The sequence below is a fragment of the Centropristis striata genome, chromosome 9 (genome assembly GCF_030273125.1).
Source record: "Centropristis striata isolate RG_2023a ecotype Rhode Island chromosome 9, C.striata_1.0, whole genome shotgun sequence".
NCBI classification, from domain to species: Eukaryota; Metazoa; Chordata; class Actinopteri; order Perciformes; family Serranidae; genus Centropristis; species Centropristis striata.
In genome coordinates this window covers 17,724,877-17,746,252 of record NC_081525.1, presented here as the reverse complement: position 1 = coordinate 17,746,252, position 21,376 = coordinate 17,724,877, and the positions used below count along the sequence as shown (strand labels likewise).

General features: G+C 37.4%; 2 protein-coding genes across 3 annotated transcripts; both read right to left on the bottom strand.

Moving 5' to 3' along the window:
- Positions 1-140: 140 nt before the first annotated feature.
- Positions 141-5,556, bottom strand: si:dkey-66a8.7 (PI-PLC X domain-containing protein 1). The gene is made up of 6 exons (XM_059342127.1): positions 5,107-5,556; positions 4,223-4,359; positions 3,202-3,330; positions 2,382-2,537; positions 2,119-2,302; positions 141-401 (listed from the first exon to the last, which is right to left on the bottom strand). The coding sequence occupies exons 1-6, from the start codon at positions 5,189-5,191 to the stop codon at positions 151-153; spliced, it is 942 nt and encodes a 313-aa protein (XP_059198110.1). The 5' UTR covers positions 5,192-5,556; the 3' UTR covers positions 141-150.
- Positions 5,557-7,353: 1,797 nt separating this feature from the next.
- On the bottom strand, positions 7,354-16,945 carry plcxd1 (phosphatidylinositol-specific phospholipase C, X domain containing 1). Of its 2 annotated transcripts, XM_059340330.1 has the most exons (8): positions 16,679-16,945; positions 16,462-16,501; positions 16,174-16,288; positions 14,580-14,722; positions 14,366-14,494; positions 9,489-9,644; positions 8,319-8,499; positions 7,354-8,221 (listed from the first exon to the last, which is right to left on the bottom strand). In XM_059340330.1, the coding sequence occupies exons 3-8, from the start codon at positions 16,277-16,279 to the stop codon at positions 7,977-7,979; spliced, it is 960 nt and encodes a 319-aa protein (XP_059196313.1). In that variant the 5' UTR covers positions 16,280-16,288; positions 16,462-16,501; positions 16,679-16,945; the 3' UTR covers positions 7,354-7,976. The 2 variants fall into 2 exon arrangements, with proteins under 2 accessions (XP_059196313.1, XP_059196312.1); XM_059340329.1 differs by having other exon boundaries at positions 16,462-16,945.
- Positions 16,946-21,376: the final 4,431 nt, after the last annotated feature.

The following is a 21,376-nucleotide window of genomic DNA, read 5'->3' as shown; positions in this document are numbered from 1 at the left end:
AAATACAGATTTTTTTGTAAACAATCCTTCAGTTTCCAGTTTCCCTTCCGAACTCTTAATGTAGACAAAAGTGCATATAAACGGACAGAAATATAAGAGAAACAAGCAGGTAATTTGGGATAATTTCTGTGGAATAAAAATGTTTTGTTTTTATCTGATGGCATTTTTCTGTAGAAGTTTTTGGTTCAGTGCAATAATCAGAGAGCAGAGTGGAAGTGGACCCACAAAGTCTCCTGCGATGATGTTGAGGCACTGGGGGCCTGACCCTGGTGTCTGCCTCTCCACCCATTCCCTCAAACACTCCCAGTTACTGAAGGTCAGCGTGCGCAGAGACTGCTTCGGGTTCTCTGTGATGAAATATCTGTCAGCTGTCAGGTTCAGGCCAGCGACGAAGAAGCCCTCTGGAAAACAGAAATATGTTTTGTCTTTTTAAATTTTAATAAAAAGAGTATCCACAACAAAAAAGAAAAGGCAGGTAACCAAATAAACAATACACAAAAAGACAATTATTTCTTTGCAATACTGTAGTGGGCATTAGTCATGGTAACACTTACAGAAGCATTTATAATTCTGCTCCATGTGAAGATATACCCACTAAAGTTGTATCATTGTTCTTTAAGCATATAATTAGCATAAGGTCGTCATCATCATTTGTTCCCATTTCAGTGTAGGGTTTTGAGGCTCTTTCCAACATCCTAGAATCAATCGAGCACAGGTTATTAAGTGAGATGTTAATACTCTAAACCCCTAAACGGACTTTGTTGTTCTTTATACTCCATATCCTAGCTTCCTTCTTTGCTTTTACACTCCATTATGACACCTCCACAGCCACGAGAGGGTGGCACTACCTACGAACGCAAATACTGGTCATAATAAGCTACTGTATGACACGTATATACACACACCGGCTACTTTATTAGGTACACCTTTTCAAGTGCTCACTAAATATCTATTTAGCCAATCACATGGCAGCAACTCGATGCATTTAGTCATGTAGACATGGTGAAGCAAGCTGCTGAAGTTCAAAGCGAGCATCAGAATGGGGAAGAAAGGTGATTTAAGCGAACGTGGCATGGTGGGTGGTGCCAGACGGGCTGCTCTGAGTATGGGGCAGCTGTGGCTCAGTTGGTAGAGGGGTCGCCAACTGAACGGAAGGTAGGTGGTTCGATCCCAGACCATGGCAGCCTACATGTCGAAGTATCCTTGGGCAAGATGCTGAACCCCAAATGGCTCCTGATGCTGCATTCATCGGTGTGTGAATGAATTCCCAATGGTGGCAGGTAGCCCCGGCCACCAGTATGAATGTGTGTGTGGACGGGTGAATGAACGAAGTCTGTAGTGTAACATGCTTTGGATAAAAGCGCAATATAAGTGCAGTCCATTTACCATTATTTCATAAACTGCTGATCACAAACAACCATTTCTAGGGTTAACAGAGAATGGTCCAAAAAAGAGAAAATATCCAGTGAGCGTTGATGTCTTGGTGTAACTTCAACAGTAACTCAAATAACCACTGGTTACAAACAAGATATACAGAAGAGCATCTTTGAACGCACAACACATCCAACCGTGAAGCAGATGGGCTGCAGCAGCAGAACACCACACCAACACTTTGATAATGCAAACATATCTGCACTCTGCCTTCAAACAAACGGCCTTCAAACAAACTGTCTTTAATTAGACCCATTTTATTAAGTTGTGTCTTAGTCTAATATCCATGAAGTATTTTATATTGAATACATCTGGCCAAGTTAATATGTTAATGGAAACACAATATGCTGTAATGCTGCATACTCTCTGTTATAAAAAATTGTATTAATCTGTGGTTTTTACAACGGCTGGCAGGCTAGATAAGGTTAACTATGTGTTAAGATAAAAGGAAGTAAAGGGGAGTCATACACAGGTCAGACGTATTTCTGCTGACCACACGTTTGACTTTGGGGAACTGAGTATAACAGCATCTGTGTCAGACAGGTGAACTAGAGTTGGAAACCTCTTAAATTAAATTCAACTTAAACTTTGATACTCTGAATCCAACTGTCTTTATTGAAGGGTCACTCTGAAAAATTCTTATAACACTCTCTGCACTCTTAAGTCCCAAATGTAAATGATACTGACCTGGACGTCCCAGGGCTTTTTTCCTGTTCAGGTAAGTGATCGCTTCTTGTGCTGTGCGCTTGTTGGCCCACCAGTAGGGGATATCAGGCCACAGCTCCTGATGCTTCGCTGCAATCTGGGAGTCGTAGGACAGGATGACCTGGTAACCAGATGCCCACAGGCTCCGCAAGCTCAGCACTGGTTCCTGTGGAGGGCAGGTTAGGTTGTGTAAAGCAGGGTGTTGTTTTTATAGCTTAAATTTAGCTGTACAAAAGAAAGCGAACCGTCTGAGGGCAGAGTTTGGATCCAAACAGCTTCTTCAGGGAGAAAATAAACAAGAGATGGAGGCTGTCATCCATCCCTTCAAAATGGCTGCAAGCAAGAATAACAATCTCCTTTGGGTGAGACTCCAGCCAGGTGGCAACAGACGATAGTGTTTCCTGTGGAGGGAGGACATTTACTGTAAACATGTTATAAAAGCCCAAACTGACATTAACCCTCCTGTTACGTTGCAGGTCAAATTGAGTCATTTAAAAATTTAAAAATCTAAAAAAAATAGTTTAAAGTATTTTTTCGGGACTTCTTCTACATGGCTTAATAAGTGTAATCAACATACACAATGAAAATGGTTAATTTCACATATTTGCATGTTTATATTACATAGATACTGTTCAATGGTCAATCTGACCCTGATCAGAAGAAATGACTCATGTTAATTCATCAACTCACTCAATAAAACAAAAATAATACAAAATGTAAAATAAAACTTTCAATAATTCAATGTCATGTAAAACTATTGTGTTTTATATGTAGGTCTTTTCAAAGTACCTAAAAAAAGTTTTAACATGCATTTTTTAATGAAAAACGAGTGAATTATCGTCATTGAACCATGATCTATGAGAGGTAAAGAACACCAAAGACTAAATATTAATTGAAACTGTTAGTAATGGAGTTATTATGAAATACAAACAATGTTTATTGGGATTTTATGGTTTCTGACACTTTTGGATAGTTAAACATGCCTCGGGTCAAATTGACTCACGAACATTATTGCTGTTCCTGAGAAACGAACATAACAGGAGAGTTAGGTATGATTATACTCACCAAAACTGTTAAATGTGTGTATATGACGTGTGTGAAGTACAGGTCGCTGGATAAGTCTTTGGGTTTGTGTGCAATGCGGAGATCAAAGTAGCGAATCCCCATTTGAAGTTGTTCCTCAATGCTTTTATCCTGCAAAGAAGAGAAATTTATAACACAACAAAATACTACACTTACACCACAGGAATACTTTCTTAATTCCATAGGGGTTAAAAAATTACAATATATGTTTTTATAATACTCAATAAATCGCAAAATGTTTAAAATCACAGTAATATCACATTGTGACTTAAGTATCATGATAATTTCATATCGTGAATTACAACCCCGATTCCAAAAAGGTTTGGACGTATAATGTCTCAATTGTAAATATAACGAAACGTGATATTATGTTTATACTTTTTTGACTTATATTTATTTGAAAACAGACAGTTTTTTGTAAATATATACTCTGAATTATGAATTTGACACAGAGTAGTGGCTATTTGTAAGATAGTTCTTTCACTTTTAAAACTTGCACAAAAGGCCACTGATGCACCAGTTCTATTAGGATGTACTCAGGCAAACATAATTCCATTGTCCAGGCAGGATTTATGGTTTGGTTCATTTCATTTCCAGTTCAAAGCAAACAAACATTTAATGCTTGCTCTCTTTGCTCCCTTCTGGTGCATTACCTGTCACTACCACCTGCGACCTTTATTAGCTTAGTGCCCCTAGTGTACACAAAAATAAATACAAAATAAACAATAATAATATAATAATCAACTAATGAAATAGCTCCTACAACACAGTGTCCCAACTTTTTTGAAATTGGGGTTGTAGGTATCTTGAAGACATTGTATTGTGACTTAAGTATTGTGATAATATTGTGATTTCATTTGTATAGCGCTTTTCACCACTCAGAGTACTTTTACACTACAGGTCAGCATTCACACACACACACACACACACACACACACACACACACACACACACACACACACACAATGATGGCTGAGGCTATCCTGCAACATGCCTGACATACCTGTGTTGTAGCCCATTTAAAAATGGCAGGTCTGGTAAAGCAGTAGAAAAGTCCATCCAAGAGCCTGAAAGAGTCTGATTCAGACGGGATCAAGGGGGAGTTTATGTCCAGACAGTAACTCATGGCATCATGGCTCCCTGGAGAAACAGAAATGTTAAAGCTTTAGAAGTTCCTCATATCAACTATGAACTGAGGAAGACTGACTTTTTGTGTGTGGTTTCTGGTTTTGTGTGTGTGATAAGTCATGTGTTCTCGGTTGTCTCCTGTAAAAGAGACCTTGATGTCAGACCTACGGAATAAATCAAGCTTAATCAACTAATTAATAAACCAATACAGATAATCATGACATAATATGATGGAGAAGGCAAAAGAAGAAAAAACAAAGAAAATAAGACATGTACAATTTACAATAGGGAACATAAACAGCCCTTAACCCACATTTACTAAAATTACTATCAGAGAAGAAAACATATGATGCACAAAAAGATAAACACAATTAATAGATAACGCAATAAAAGCACAATAAAAAAGATGAAGTAGACAATAGAATGATAAAAAAAAATGCCCGCACAAAATAAAATATTCATGTATACACATAAAATCAACACTCTACGGAGTGTCAAAAGCCAAAGAGAAGAGGTGGGTTTCAAAAAGAGATATAAAATGAGACACTGAGGAGGCCTGTCAAATGTAAAGCGGCAAATATAAAACAAATATTCACATTTTGGAGACTAAATCAAGTGAATTTTGGGCATTTTGTGCGTAAAACTGACTATAATTACTGATCGATGACCAGAATTGTTAAGTTAGGAGTCATATTCCGCAGTGAAATGTTACATTAAAAGCTTCGATGGAAACAGCAAGAGAAAAAGCTTTTCATTTACCAGGTATGGCCAGGTTATTCAGAGGAATGTCCCACAGCTCCTCCGGCAGAGCAGACATCCAGTCCTGGCAGCCTCCGGTCTCCATGTCTCACAGTCTGTCTGAGACTCACTGAATTATAGATCCGAGCAGCCTGTGCAGGTGAGCCATCATGTGATCGATCCTGTCCTCTGCCTTTATCTAATTCCTTTAAATGATCGACCACAGTCCACAGCAGCAGCAGGAGGAGGAGGAGGAGGAGGAGGAGTAGAGGGGGGAAGGATGAAACTTTTCTTGAATTTCCTGATTCTTCTACGCTGATTGAAAGCTGCCATACACCGTGTCACATCTGGGAATTCCGCTGAGCATTTCACGTGTAGCCTATTTCTTTGTAACACGTGTCTCTAACACAGAATGTAGTGTCCAAACACATTATTTAAAGTTAGCTTTAGCCCTAGCATACATACTCCTTTATCAAAACAAACCGCAGCCCCGTTGCTATGACGTTACCAAGGGGGCGGAGCAAACATCAAACAGGAAGTTGAGTTCGAATACATCGTGGATGTATTATTTATTTATTTATTCATGAAAACACATGTACATTAAAAGTATGTAATGTACCATAGACTGTATAAAAGATATGGTATGTACACATATTCATACTAGGGGGTACATATACAAGTAAATAAATAATAAATATTAAGAACAGTATTAGCCTAGTATTAGGGCCACATTTAGAAAAAAAAAAATACGAGAGTAAAGTCGTAAATATTGAATGAATTACAAGAATAAAGTCGAAAATATTGAATTTATTGCGAGAATAAAGTCGAAAATATTTAATTGATTACGAGAATAAATTCGTAAATATTTAATAAATTAGAGGAGGAGAGTTGTTAAAATGAGGGCCGTGGAGCATTTTGTAGAAATGTACTTAAAGGTTTCACAAACGAGGAGATACTAAATATTTTTGGCACATCAGCATCACGTTATCATAAGTGTAAGGATTTTTGTCGTTTCTTTTAGTCCTACTTAAGTTTTAAGTAGAACAGCCTACCAATTATGTACGACTTTATTCTCGTAATAATTAATTATTTTCGACTTTATTCTAGTAATTAATCAAATATTTACGACTTTATTCTCGTAATTAATTCAATATTTCCGACTTTAATCTTGTAAAAAAAAAATTCTAAATGTGGCCCCAAAACTCCACAAATATGTTCATACTAGGGGTAGATATACAGGTAAATAAGTGAATAAAAATCATTATAAAATTAAATATTAAGAAAAGGTGATCACCTACAGATTCCAAATAATGTATCAATGGGCACTTAAAAAGATAAAGCACATAGTAATGTTTAACTGCCTTCTTATTCCTAAGGCCTCTCGTCATGGTGCCATATTGATACAGTTCTTGATTAAAAATAATAATAAAAATTTGTTTTGGAGTCTGCCCAACTCTTCATGCAATTATCCCAATAATAAAAGCAATTGTAGCAAAAATTTAATACATGCAGAAAACCCCAAACTCCAACATTTCCTTGAAGAAAATTTAGCAATTGCTTTGAAAACAACACTATTATATAATATTTAAATATGTACTATGTCAGCTTTCAGACAAATTAATTAGGAGTTATTTGTGTTTATTTTGTGTTATCTGTATACTCTCTAGGCAAAAGGTGTTAACGGTGGGAATCTTAAGATTTTGTATAATTTATTTTCTAATTTGACCCTAGTCATTTAAGTTGTATATCTATGAAAGCCCATTTCTACCAGTTAAAAAAAGAACTTAGCCTAGTGATGGAAAAAAAAAAGATCTTGGAGAAACTTAATACAAATGTTTGACTTTTTAATTGAATTTTCCTCACAGTGTTACACAGTTATACAGCCCAGAATAATGGTAAAGGTCATTATTGACACATTATTTTTCAGTTCAATTGTTTTATTTTAATATCTTTATTTTATTTTTATGTTCATTTTTATTTTTGCTGTTGCGAAGCAATTTTGTTTTTAAAGGTGCTATACAAATACAGTTTATTATTAGTACTGTTATTATATAAACTCATTTGAATAATGGAGCTTTTAATGAATTATTGACCTGTTTTTCATTTTATTGTGGCCATTCAGGGACTTCATATATTGACATTCCCCAACACCAGTCTCTATAAATGAAACAGATGCTTTGGTGAAAAGACTCCAGCACAATCATCTCTGAAGAAAGCACATTTAAACATTTGTTAATGTGAATGGTCAGTGAATGGAAAGTGAACTGATCTGATTAAAAATGCTCATGTTTATTGGAAAAGCTCATCTCCACAGGCACAGCGGTGCAGCATAATTTTAAAACAAGGCCTAACCTGTTGGCTCAAGTCAATTATAAATAAAACAGTCAAGGTTGGCTTCATGCAAATAAGATTTCCATGCATTTTGCATAAGTTTCATGTCTGGACTACATTCTCTATGGATACATACTACACATACTGCAGGTGATAGAGTTTATCTACATCTTAAACTTGCTGCCCACATGTCAGTTATAAAAGTGTGTGACCTACATTACAGTCATATGTGCTCAGTGAATACACGGTTTGTGCTTACTCATTTTAAATGCCTACATCAAGGTGAGATTAGTTGTTATTGTTATTGCTCTCGTCACCATAACATTAAACCAGCCACCTCGTGAAAAATGATACAGTACATTGCATAAATAGTGAACTGAATGTAAACAAACAAGTGCAGCTTTGAGACTGAAATATACATTTCACTGCCTCCAAATGAGTGCATTTATATTTAAATGAATAATTCAAGTACCTTTTCTGTAACAAAACAAGCTCATGTGACTTCATGCTGTGTGGGATTCACATTTTTTTTATGTAGAATAATGCAAGTTGGTGAAAAGTCATGATGACCATTTCAGTAGTTTTTCATTCAGTGCAACGACAGTCGGTACAAACTGGCTCTCTGTGATAAAGTCCCCGGCGATGATGTTGAGAGAGCCGACTTTGGAGCCGGGAGTCTGCTCCTTCACCCAGCTCAGCAGCGGCGGGTACGTGGACATCACCAAGTCCTTCAGGGACTCTGTTGGGTGTGTGCAGATGTATTTCAGGTCCTCTGTCAGATTTATTCCTGTGACGAAGAAACCTCCTGAAACGCAAAATATGCACAAATATTTTATGAGTGGCGTAGGCTAAATGCAGCGTCATAAATCATGAATTATATTCCGAACCTGTGTTAAGATTACCTGGTCTGCCGTGTTGTTTCCTGTGTTCAAACTCCTCGATAAGAGCCTCAGCTTTGCATTTGTTGGCCCACCAGTAAGGAATATGTGGCCACAGGTCACTGTTACAGCTGGCAATATTGTGTTCATAGGACACAATCACATTGTAGCCTAAAGCCCACAGGTTTCGAAGAGTTAACACTTCCTGTAATCAGCAGAATAGCAAGCTTTGTCTCAATTTCTAGTCAGTATTTTTCAAATGTTACTTAAAGGATAAAGCTGGCTTTATTCTACAGGTGCTTCTCATTAAACTAGAATGTCATAGAAAAGTTTATTTAAGTCAGTTATTCAATTCAAAAAGTGGAAATAACACATTATAGATCCATTACACACAGAATGAAACCTTTCATGTCTTAATTTATTTTATTTATCCTCATTATAATGATTATGGCTTACATGTAATGAAGACCTACAATTCAGTGTCTCAAAAAAAAAAAAGTATGTTTAATATGGAAATGTTCTAATCTATATGCACTTTATACTTGGTTGGGGCTATTTGACTTGAACTACTGGAAATGGACTTTTCCATGATATTCTAATGTATTGAAATTAACCTATATATATGTTTCTTACCACTAAACAAATAAAGAGAACCACACACACAAGATAAAGTTCTGTTGAGAAAGGTTATACTCCAAGGTTGCATTTTTAGTTATAAGCCAAAAAAAACAAATGTAAATGGGATTTTAAATATAACTTTTGGTGCAGAAACTGTATTGTAAAATTCCAATTCCCCCTTTGACTTAACTACCTTGTCAGCCCTAGCCTGAACCCACTGCTTCCTACTATTATAATCTTTCAAAATAAGCCACGAATAAATAGTTAATTCAACAGCTGGGCAAATGTTACTCAGACATGAGTAAATAGTGGATTTGTTGGGGAATATTTTCAGCTGCAGATTGATACACATGTGGTGCTCTTGTGAGTATTTATAGCAGCAGGATGGTGTGGGTGCAGGAACACAGAGAAATAAGTTATAAAAAAAGATTTGGTCACACAGACAAAGATTGTCAGTAGGCTTAATTCGCTGTTGGTTTTGTTCTTTTCAATGGATTTACTGACAATAGGAAGCATGTAGATTATGGCCAGCCTTATTCTTAAAGTGTTTATTCAAAACTAGAAGAGAGAGTGTACCGTTTTGGGACAGAGTCTGGAGGTGAATACGTTGCGGATGGTTGTGAGCAGCAGCATGTGGAGCTCCTGGTTTAGGCCCAGGAAGTGGCTGAAGGAGAGGATGACCACTTCTTTGGGATGAGCGTCCAGCCACTCGCTGATCTCCAATAGAACAGTCTGCCAGGAAAACACAAGTTAGTCTGCTACTACTCCCACATTCAATCATTTATTTATTTAATATGGGAACCTTGTAGCATTGCCAAGTTCCGTTATCTGGTAGGACCGGATTCTTTGTGTATTTACACACAAGATACTATATTTCTTCCCTCGCACGTCTGCTGGAGCAGGGCGTCAAGAGCATTCTTATTTATCATACAACACCATATAAATACATACAGTCATGAAAAAATTATCAGACCACCCTTTTTCTTCTATTTCTTGTTCATTTTAATGACTGGTACAACTAAAGCAATCCATTTTCCATGGTTTTCTTGATAATAACCAAAACCACTATCAAGAAAACCATGGAAAATGTCTAGATATCAGCTTTTAAATTAAACTCCAATGAGCTATTTTTGTTGTTATAATTATATTTGTCCAAACAAATGTACCTTTAGTTGTACCATGCATTAAAATGAACAAGAAATTGAAGAAAACAAGGGTGGTCTAATAATTTTTCCATGACTGTATATAGAGTGGCAAGAAAAAGTATGTGACCCCTTTGAAATTACCCAGTTTTCTGCATTGTCATTAAGTGTGATCTGATCTGCATCTAAGTCTCAAGTATAGACAAACACAATGTGCTTAACCTAATACGACACAAACAATTATAATATTTCATGTCTTTATTGAACACATCCATTAAACATCCAAAGTGATGGTGGAAAAAGTAAGTGAACCCTTGATTTAATAACTGATCGAACCTCCTTTAGTAGCAATCGCCTCAACCAAACACTTCTGATAGCTGCTGATCAGACCTGCACAACGTTCAGGAGGAATTTTGAACCATTCTTGCTTTCAGAACTGCTTCAGCTCAGCCATATGGATAGGATGTCTGGTGTGAACGGCTCTCTTGAGGTCATTCCACAGCATCTCTATTGGATTGAGGTCTGGGCTCCGACTTGGTCGCTCTAAAAGGCAGATTTACTTTTTTGAAGTCATTCTGAAGTAGATCCACTTTGATATTTAAACCTCATTGTCCTGCTGCATCAGCCAACTTCTACTGATCTTCAGCTGGCAGACAGCCACCCTGACATTAACCTGTAGAATACCTTGATAAAATTGGGAATACAGTTTTCCCTCAATGATAGTAAGTGATCCAGGCCCTGAGGCAGCAAAACAGCCCCAAGTCATGATGCTCCCTCCATCATACTTACCTTTTTACACCATACATAATGCTTTGTGTTCTTCATGAACAATTCCATCACAGTTTCATCAGTCCACAAAACATTTTCCCAGTAGTGTTGTTGAGTGTCAAGGTGCTCTTTGGCAAACTTTAGGCATGCAATGATGTTTCTTTGGAAAGCAGCGATTTCCTCCGTGAAGTCCTGCCATGAACAACATGCCTGTTCAATCTTCTGTGTGGTAGACTCATGACTAGAGATGTTAACCAGTTGCAATGACTCCTTCAAGTCTTTACTTGTTACTCTGGAGTTATTTTTTTACCTCACTGAGCTTTCTGCATTGGGCCATTGGAGTGAACACGGCTGGGCGCCCACTTCTAGGGAGAGTAGCCACAGTACTAAATCATCTCCATTTGTGAACCATTTGTCTAACTGTGGACTGGTGTATACCTAAAGTCTTTAAGATTACTTTGTAACTCCTTCCAGTCTGATGCAAATCAACAGTTCTTGATCGCAGGTCTTCGGAGATATTTTTTTTGCGAGGCATGGTTCACATGAGCAGATGCTTCTTGTGAATAGCAATCTCAAAAAGTTTGAGTGTTATTTACAGGTCAAAGTATCTCTACACCTCACTCAAATCTCATTTCTTTATTAGGACTCCAAGTTTGCTAATTCATGACTCCAATTAGCCAAGGGGTTCACTTACTTTTTCCTCCATCACTTTTAAATGTTTAATGGATGTGTTCAATAAAGACATCAAATATTATAATTGTTTGTGTGTTGTATTAGGTTAAGCATGTTGTGTTTGTCTATACTTGAGACTTAGATGCAAATAGGATCACGTTTTCTGACAAATTAATGCAGAAAACTTGTTATTTAAAAGGGTTTACATACTTTTTCTTGCCACTGTATATAATATCATGGAAATGCTTGCTGGTTGATTTAGCCTCTATGTGCCTCCTAATTTATACTGTAACATTACAGATAAAAGTCCCTTTGGTGCAGCTTGGTCCATTCGTTTCTATGCAAGGATGGCAAAACCTTTTACATTTAGTACCTCAAAATGTTGCAGCTTTAGTTTCAGTGCATGTAAGAAAGGGGCTTAACCCTCCTGTTATATTGCAGGTCAAATTGACCCATTTCAAAGTTTAAAAATCTAAAAAATAGTTAAAAGTATTTTTTTCGGGATGAAATCAACATATAACATGAAAATGGTTCATTTCACATGTTCGCATGTTAATATTACAGAGATACTGTTCAATGGTCAATCTGACCCTGAACAGAAGAGGTGACTCATGTTAATTGATCAATTCACTACATAAAAAGAAAAAAATAATTTTCAATAACTCAATGTCATGTAAAACCATTGTATTTTATATGTAGGTCTTTCCAATGCACATAAAAAAGTTTGTAAAAAATGAATGAAATATCCTTATTAATGATCTGTGAGAGGTAAAGAACGCCATTGCACTAAATATTGATTGAGATGGTCAGTAATGGAGTTAATGATAAAATATAAACAATGTTTATTGGGATTTTTTAAGTTTCTGACACTTTTGGATAATTAAACATATCCCGGGTCAAATTGACCGATGAACATTATTGCTGTTCTTGAGAAACGAACATAACAGGAGGGTTAAAAGACCAGGGACTTGAAATTAGGGAAAGAAATGGTATGTATCATTCATAACTATGTTTGTTTACATACCATATTCCTACAGTAGCCCAGAATGGACAAACCACACACTGGCTCTAGATAGGGCCTTTTGTGCTTTTTTGTCATCTCAAAGCCACCATAGGTTCTCTGCATGCTTGGAAAGGGAAGGGTGAGCAGAGGGGCTTTCAGTTGGTTGCAGTCTGCAAAACTCACCATTAGGTGACACAAAATCTTACACACTGAACCTTTCAAGTGTCATTATGTCATTTTAAAAATGAGGAAATACCACCTTCATCTTAAAAATGTAATGTTGCATACATAAAAGTTAATTGCACTCTCACTCAATTCAATACATTATTTTTCTACTTCAGCCTAAGTTGGTCTGGTATGACTAGTAGTTTATGGTGGAAAACATATCACCCCATAACTAAAATTATTAACTGAGTTTATCAGACAGAATCTTCTCGACTAGTGCTACATTTTTGTATTTACTATTTACTTGAAACTGTTACTTGTAGTTACAGTAGTTGCACTTCAGTAAAAGAAACAATAGTTTGCTTCAAGAACAAGATTGTAAATAAAAATGCTGTATTCCCACTACAATATTCTTAAAAACATCCAAAATGACCAAAATGTTGATCTCAGATAGATTTCCTTTGAGACAAAACCTTCTCAACCAATCAGAGTCTTTAAAAAGCAGAGAGGAGGTGGTCCTTAGCGTAGTGGGTTACACAGGCGCCCCATGTGCAGAGGCTACAGTCCTTGCTGCGGCGGAGCCAGGTTCGAATCCAGCCTGAGCTCCCTTTGCCGCATGTCCTCCCCTCTGTCACCCCCTTTCTATCTGTCTCACTATCAATAAAGCCTTGAAAATGGCCAAAAAAATATCTTTAAAAAAAAAAAAGCAGAGAGGATTTAGTATCTCACTGCAGTAATGATTGTTTGCTGAGCACGACTGCCCTGTTGTTTTTTATGGTTATTTTTATGGGTATTGTTGTGAGATGCAGATGGCCTTTAGAGGAGCATAAATGCTAGCAAGTCATTAAATGATAACATCCTCACCCCATTATACCAAGGCTTGGCTGGCTAAGATTTATCATTCTGTGTCTCAAGCCTGTGATAGGTACCACCAGACCCAAGCCAATCGTATCCATGTGTTTTGATAGATTTTTAAGACCTCATCTCAAATCAAGGGGACGGCATAGGTCCCAACCCACTTAGTGTTGTATTTGGTGTTTCACCCTCTCCTCTATCATCCCCTATGCAAGAAGACTCATTCTGCTTAAGTGGAAATCTCCCTCTCCTACTTCCTTTTTTCAAATTTGGGAAAAACTTTTTGGGGGCCTTTTTTTCCAGCTAGTTGAGAAGCTAAGTTTTGTTGATATTCTGGACTGAGATAAAAGCGACAAGAAACATAAGCCCCTCTCATAGTGTGGTCCTGCAAATGTCACGCTATATTGCTGGAAAGATCTGTGCTGGCTTTTTGCCTTAGGGCGTTCATAGTGATCCTGCGAAGGCTTTATATTCAGGCCCGTTCATAGTGCAGTTTGGCATCATGAAACAAGGTGTACAGTAGCACAATGCTGATAGGCTACACAGTTATCTCTGTAGCAGTACAGTGTGTATGTGCTGCTGCAGCAGGAGGTGTTCACTTAGCAATCTCTGTTTACAACAAGAACAGGACAATCTAGGCACAGTTAGCATGCTGGTTTGTTTACAATAAGATGCTGTACTGCATCTTATTATCTTACATTATCTTACAGTTAGTGCATCATCTTTACCTTATCTGTCAGTTAGTGACTTTCCCAGCAGCCACTCTTTACCCTAATGGAAACACGGCTGTTGTGTCTGTTTTTGTTGAGAAAAGCAATAAACAAAGTTGGGAAATTGCATTACTTCACCTCCACAGTGAGCGTGGTGTAAACACCGTGGTAGAAGTATAGATCCGTGGAGCTGTCGTTGGGCCTGTGTGCGATTCTCAGGTCACAGTATCTGACCCCACAGTCCAGCTGCTGCTTTATGGTGTACTCCTGCAGGACACATAGGGTAGAATTCATCACACAAAGTCCAGCGTAACAATATAACAATATTGTGTCAATTTCTGTGATTTATTACCTGGGTTATTGCCCACTTGTACACAAAGGGGCGGATAAGAGGCTTCATGTATTTGTCCAGTTTTTGAAGCATGTCTGGCTGAGTGAGGTCAACAGGGGATCTGTCATTCATATCCAGACAGTAGGTTATTGCATTGTGGCTGCCTAATTGGGGAAAGAGATAATAAACATAATCATCACTAGACACGTGACTGCTTTATATAATAGCTATGGTGGCCCTGGGAGCTCAGTTTACCTACGGATGTAATGAAGACAAATACAAATGACAAGCAAATGAGGAAAACATCGTCAGGCATTGAGCTCTCTGTGCCACCCACAGTAAATAACAGCCAGGACACTTGAAACCACTCACACACGTCCACTAACAACCAATTCATCAGCACCAGAGCAGGATTGTAACTAAGTGCATTGACTAAAGTATCATATAATATCTACTCTACTTAAGTACAAATTTGATGTACTTGAGTTTTTTCTTGTGTTACTATATACTGACACTTCAGTATATTTCAGAGAAAAATATTGTACTTTCTAAAATACATTTATCTGAAATTCTGTTACATTACTAATTAAGATCTACATACAAAGATCCTACAAAAATATTATGTTTTGTCATAAATTGCACTACAGCAACTTTAAAAATAAATTAAACTACAGTAGAAGTGAAGCTGATGCGTAATTTTAATTATTCTTATTATTTCAATGTATTTGGGTGATTGTGACAGCTTTTCTCACTATTCTTTGATTTATTTATCTTTTTTCAAACCACACAAGCAATCAAATAATTCATTAAATAATCAACAGATTAATCCATAATCAAACATCAGTTGGAGTCCTATACAAAAAATACCTCACCTAAAAAAAAAAACTACAGTAAAGCCCTGCTTTTACATGAATTATTAATACTAATAAAATGGTATAACAGTCACACAGAACATTGAATGCTTATTTAATATTTTAAGTAAAGGATACCTTCACTTAGCCCTCATGTTATGTTGTGTGTCAAATTGACCCACTTCAAAGTAAAAAAAAAAAGAATAATAAAAAAAATAAATATTTTTGGGGATGAAACTTCTTCAAGTGTAATCAACATATACAGTGAAAATGGTTCATTTCACATATTTGCAACCCCCTGAACAGAAGAAGTGTCTCGTGTAAATTTATCAACATCACTCCATAACAAGGGGGGAGTGGGGAGTAAAAATTAGTAAAAGTCATGTAAAATCATTGCATTTTATATGTAGGTCTTTCCAATACAAATTCAACAAAGTTTTATATGCATATTTATGAAAAACAAGTGAATAATCCTCATTGAACCATGATCTGTGAGAGGTAAAGAACACCATTGCACTAAATATTGATTGAAACGGTTAGTAATGGAGTTAATAATGAAATATAAACAATTTTGGGGGGAAGGTTTTGGTTTCTGACACTATTGGATAATTAAACATGCGCCGGGTAAAACTGACCCACGAAACGAACATAACAGGAGGTTTAAGCATGCATTTTTAAAGCAGTAATATAATAGTTTTTACAGTGTTGCATTAGTGCTTTTAGTTCATCAACACTACAGTGTGCGGTAATATGTGGCAGCCTACCCGGGATGGCCAGGTGGTACAGGGGGGTGTCCCACAGAGCACATGGCAGGTGAGACATCCAGCTGTCCATGGGCAGCTCTCTCAGTCCGGACCCCACAGAGGACATACCGAGCTCCTGCACACATTGAATGAGTGACAACATCACATGATGTTTCCTGTTGTGTTACATCGGCACTCTATAGCGCACTATAGGGTACTAATGACGACTACCACACACGTGATGTGCAGAGATCTTGAGTATCTCACACAGTACCGTGGGAGCTGTAGTCCTGTTTATCTCACACTTACTTGATCAAAGTGCTGCTGCTTCCTCTACCCTCCAAACCAGCTGAACCAGCCAAACCAGACGGGACAAACACGGTGGTTAATAAAAACTAAAGACGCGCGCCGGAAGAAGTCCATCCCAGAGCAGGAGAGAGAGTCATGGCTGTACATAAAACATGTATGATGCGATCCGGAGATAAAAACGTGGCCGTGTCCCACCCCAGCAGCTCCGTCTGGTTACCTTTTACACCTGCATAGCCCGGGATGACGAGGACGGTGGGCCCGGCGCATGTTCGCGTCAGTTATCCATAAGGATCAAAGTACCCACGTATGATGTGATCTGCCGGCTGCTTCAGGTGCAGCAAGATCACGCTCGGAGCCTCAGTGCACCGGGGGTTAGTCAGTGTGTCCCGGAGGTGCAGCGGCAGCAGACAGTGTGCGGGGAGGGCGGCGGCACCGCGCCTGCTGACAGATCAGCAGATGCAGAGAGGCTCTCCTCTTAAAGAGCCCACTGTGTGCTGATGAGAGAGAGGGCAGGGGGAGTCATTAGGCTCTCTGTGGCTGGAAACTCCCAGATATGCTGCACTGAACCGAGTCCCCACAAGTGATGTCACAGCAGGTGTTTCCCATCAGCTGTTGATGGCAACTCACCTGGTGAGACGTCACAAATGGGCGTGGTCACCGGACAAGGAGGAATATTTTATACAGGGTTCGTACACTTTTCCATTGGTCAAATTCAAGCACTTTTCAAGGACTTTCAAAGTCAATTTTCAAGCTTTTCCAGTACCTTAAAACATGTTGTAAATGGCATGTTTTAGATGAGTACTTCAGTACTAAAAGGGGTAATTTCACTTAACCATACCACCAGAAATGTTATTACACTTTTAACAACTAAAAGTAGTTTGCTAATCTCATAAAACATACTGGTATGGGAATCTAGGGGCTAGGATCAAAAGTAATCTCCCAAAAATCATCAACCGGCAGCTGGTGGAACTATATACTACCCAAACTAGGAGGAAAGCCCCACAAATAGGCCTACTTCAGGAGCCCTCACATCCACTATGAATTTGAAAAACTCCCTTCAGTAAGAAGATGCAGGGTAGAGCAACAAGAAACATCTTAGAAACAAGAAGACGCAGGCGAGACCCAGGCGTAGCGGTCTTCATTTCACATAGGCTATAGGCTATTCAGTTCATATATTTTTTTCCATTGAAAATGCGGTTATCTATAGTCGGATTGCAAGAGAAATACAGTAAGAATTTCAAGCATTTACAAACACTTAATCCAAAATCCAAGCACTTTTCAAACCTTGAAATTCAACATTAAAATTCAAGCATTTTCAAGGATTTCAAGCACCCGTACGAACCCTGTTTATAGTACATTTATAATTTACATTTTATTGTGAAAAGGCCCACAAGCGGCTGTTCTTTCTACGGCAGCTGAAAAAATTCAGGCTGCCCAGTTCAACACAAATCCGGTTCTACACTGCCATCATCGAATCCATCATAACACAATCAGTTATCACATGGTTCCCTGCTGCAACAGCCAAGGACAAGGCCAAGCTGCAGCGGGTGATCCACTCGGCTGAGAGGGTCCCTACACAACACCAGGACTGTGAGAAGGGCAAGAGAAATCATGGCAGACCCCTCACATCCGGGTTTTGCCATGTTCCAAATGCTCCCTTCCGGAAGAAGGCTACGGCTCCCAAGAACTGCAAAAACCCGGCATCGCCTGAGCTTTTTCCCCACGTCCGCCAGGCTGCTCAACACAATACCCCACCAGGACTGAACGCACTGTTTGCACTTTGTTATTTAATTATCAGTATTATCACTTACAGCACCTATCAATCCATTGCACTGTCGTCTTGTCTTATCATGTCTTGTCTTGTATGTCCTTTCTGTCAACCACATCCATGCATGACTGGCTGTAAAAAATTCCAATTGTGTTTACACTATATGGCAATAAATTGAACCTTGAACCTTGTAAATATTTTCTTTACATTTACTTGCCTATGCTAATATTGTATATTTTATATATATTTTATATACTGTTTATGTACTGGCTTTTAATCTCGTTGTACATGCTTTTTTTTTGACAATAAAGGCATTCTATTCTATTAAAATAAATGCAACAGCATCTCTAAACATTTAGCATGAATTAAAATTGAAAAATAGATATAGATTTACTACAAATAAACAAAAGCAAACATCTTAAATGATTAGTCATGGCCCCAGACTCAAATGTGAAAAAAAGTCTGCTTTTACTATTATTCAAATATTTTTATTGGCTTTTTATGCTGAAAATACATACAACACAATCAACAAGACTGCAAACAGCAGTCACAAAATATATGGAAAATAAAGCCACAACAATAACATAAACATATACGTATAAAAAAGAAAATGTATAATAATGATAATAATAACAACTAGCACTGCAAGCAGTACTGAACGGGCCCTCGCAGTACACGCGTGTCGGGGCATGCTGCCGTCGGGGTGTGTGTGTAAAAGGGTTATCTATGTAGGGTTAACTATGTACATTTACTCAAGTACTGGACTTAAAGTAAAATTTTGAGGTACTTTTATGTACATTTTATGTAACTTTATACTCCTACTCCACTACATTTTGAGACATATATTGTACTTTTTATTCCTCTACATTTAGCTGAAAGCTTTAGTTACTTTTCAGGTCAAGATTTAAAATGAAAAACTTGATACATTTAAAATGATTACCCATTTTTATAAATTAAACCACTTAAAAGTTTATTAGGTAGTTAAAATGAGCGGAGTGGAGTCATTTCACAGTGTGGTATTAGTACTTTTACTGAAGTAAAGGATCTGAACACTTCTTCCACCACTGTCTTTTTTACTTCTTTACTTTTTTTTTTTAACTTTTATTTAATTTTTTTATTTTATTTAATTTTTTAATTTGTATTATTTGTATTATTTGTATTATTTGTAGTATTTTATTATTTTTATTATTTCTTCTGCGTTTCTGCGCATGCGCGGGTTTTTTCCGCTTCTGCGCATGCGCGGCTATTTTCGCTTCTGCGCGTGCGCGGCTTTCTGCACACGCGCATTGTCCAGAAAGGGCGCGCATGCGCAGAAGCGAAAATTACCGCGCATGCGCAGAAGCGGAAAAAGACACGCATGCGCAGAAGCGCCCGGGAAAGCCGTGCATGCGCAGAAGCCGGAAAGGCCGCGCATGCGCAGAAACGCAGAAAAAAAATATAATTAAAAAAATAAATAAATAAATAAATAAATAAAAATTAAAAATAAATAAATAAATACAAGATAAAGAAAAATATATTTTTTTAAAATAATAAAAAATAAACAAACAAACAAAAACAAATAAATAAAGAAAAAATAAAAAATAAAAAATAAATAAATGTAAGAAAAAGTAAAAAAAAAGAAGTAAAGAAGTAAAAAAGACAGTGGTGGAAGAAGTGTTCAGATCCTTTACTTCAGTAAAAGTACTAATACCACACTGTGAAATGACTCCACTCCGCTCATTTTATTTATCCGCATCTGTTTATTTTTCTGTCTTCAGGTTTTAACATTGTCACATTGGGATCTGGGTGACAGCTTTCTTACTATTTTTCAAATTTTTACAAACCACAAACTCAATCAAATAATTAACAACATATACAGCAATTAATTCATAATAAACCATTTGCAGTCCTGTAAAAAAAAAAGGGGTGTGTGGTCAAAGAAAACAGCTGTCTCGCTAGCTAGCTAATCTCCTGAATGTAAGATTTTTTTGTTGTCTTAGAATGAGAATAAAGCTTTATATCTACATATGGAGCGAGGCTATCTTTTAACAGTAGTCAGGAACGGGCAGACGTACAGTTGCTCTTATATCTTCGATTTTTTAATGTTACATGAAGGCCACTGTAGGTTCTCTGACATGCTTGGATAGAGAGGGGTGGGTTAGACACTAAATCCTACACACTACTCCTTTAAGTTGTGTAATCATCTATGTACATCCATGTTTGCTAGCTCCCTGTACTTCTTTACCTTTGCCTAACTTTACCTTTGACTGTTTGGATGTCCAGTCCTTCAGGTGAAAATATCTGTCAAATATGCCACCGTTTGGATAAAACAGGGTCAAAGTCCACATATTTACTACATGGCAGCAGTCTTTTATCTTAAATTTTACCTCAAAGTTGTAATCAAGCAAACTGACCTTTGTGCTAAAACATGCTTCCTAATCCCTAAGAGCTAATTGATTAAGTTGTCTGTTTGTTTGTGATAATTTGATCAGTCAGGTCTTTTCTCAGCTTCTTCAGCAGTCAATAAACCCTGAAACAGCACTAGTGTGGTGAAACTAGACAAACTGCCTCGAGGGTTCAACCTTGCTGAGTTGGATCAAACCACAGCAGAGCTTCCTTTTTCTGCTCTGCTTCTCTTTGTTACAGCAGGTATGTTGACATGTCATCAGTCATGGTATGGCAGCCAGACCTGCTGCTTGTGCTGCCCTTTGGCCTCACTGAGCTCCAGGAAGGGACACTATCGGTCACTGTCCTGGTACGATCTCGAGCTTTTTGCTTTGACATGCAAGTTTAATTTAGCAATTATAACTGCATGTAATTTATTTTTGCAAGTTACAGGGTTTTAGTATCGTATTTGTTGGTTCACTAATGCTTCTGACTAAGGTTATTATAGTTAACAAAAACTAACGAAATAAAGAAAACTAGAATTGAAGAAACATTTTCGTTAGCTGAAATAAAAATAAATACAATTTTTAAAAAAACGATAACTGAAACTGTATTGTGTGGTTACAATTAACTAGAACTTACTAAAATTATAGTGAAAATGTCCTTTGTTTTTGTCTTTGTCAACTTATTTAAACATAATCCTTATTGGTTGATTTGAACTCAATTTCATCCATCTGATTTATAACAATAAACTTATTGGGTATGAGATGGATAAGGCAAAAA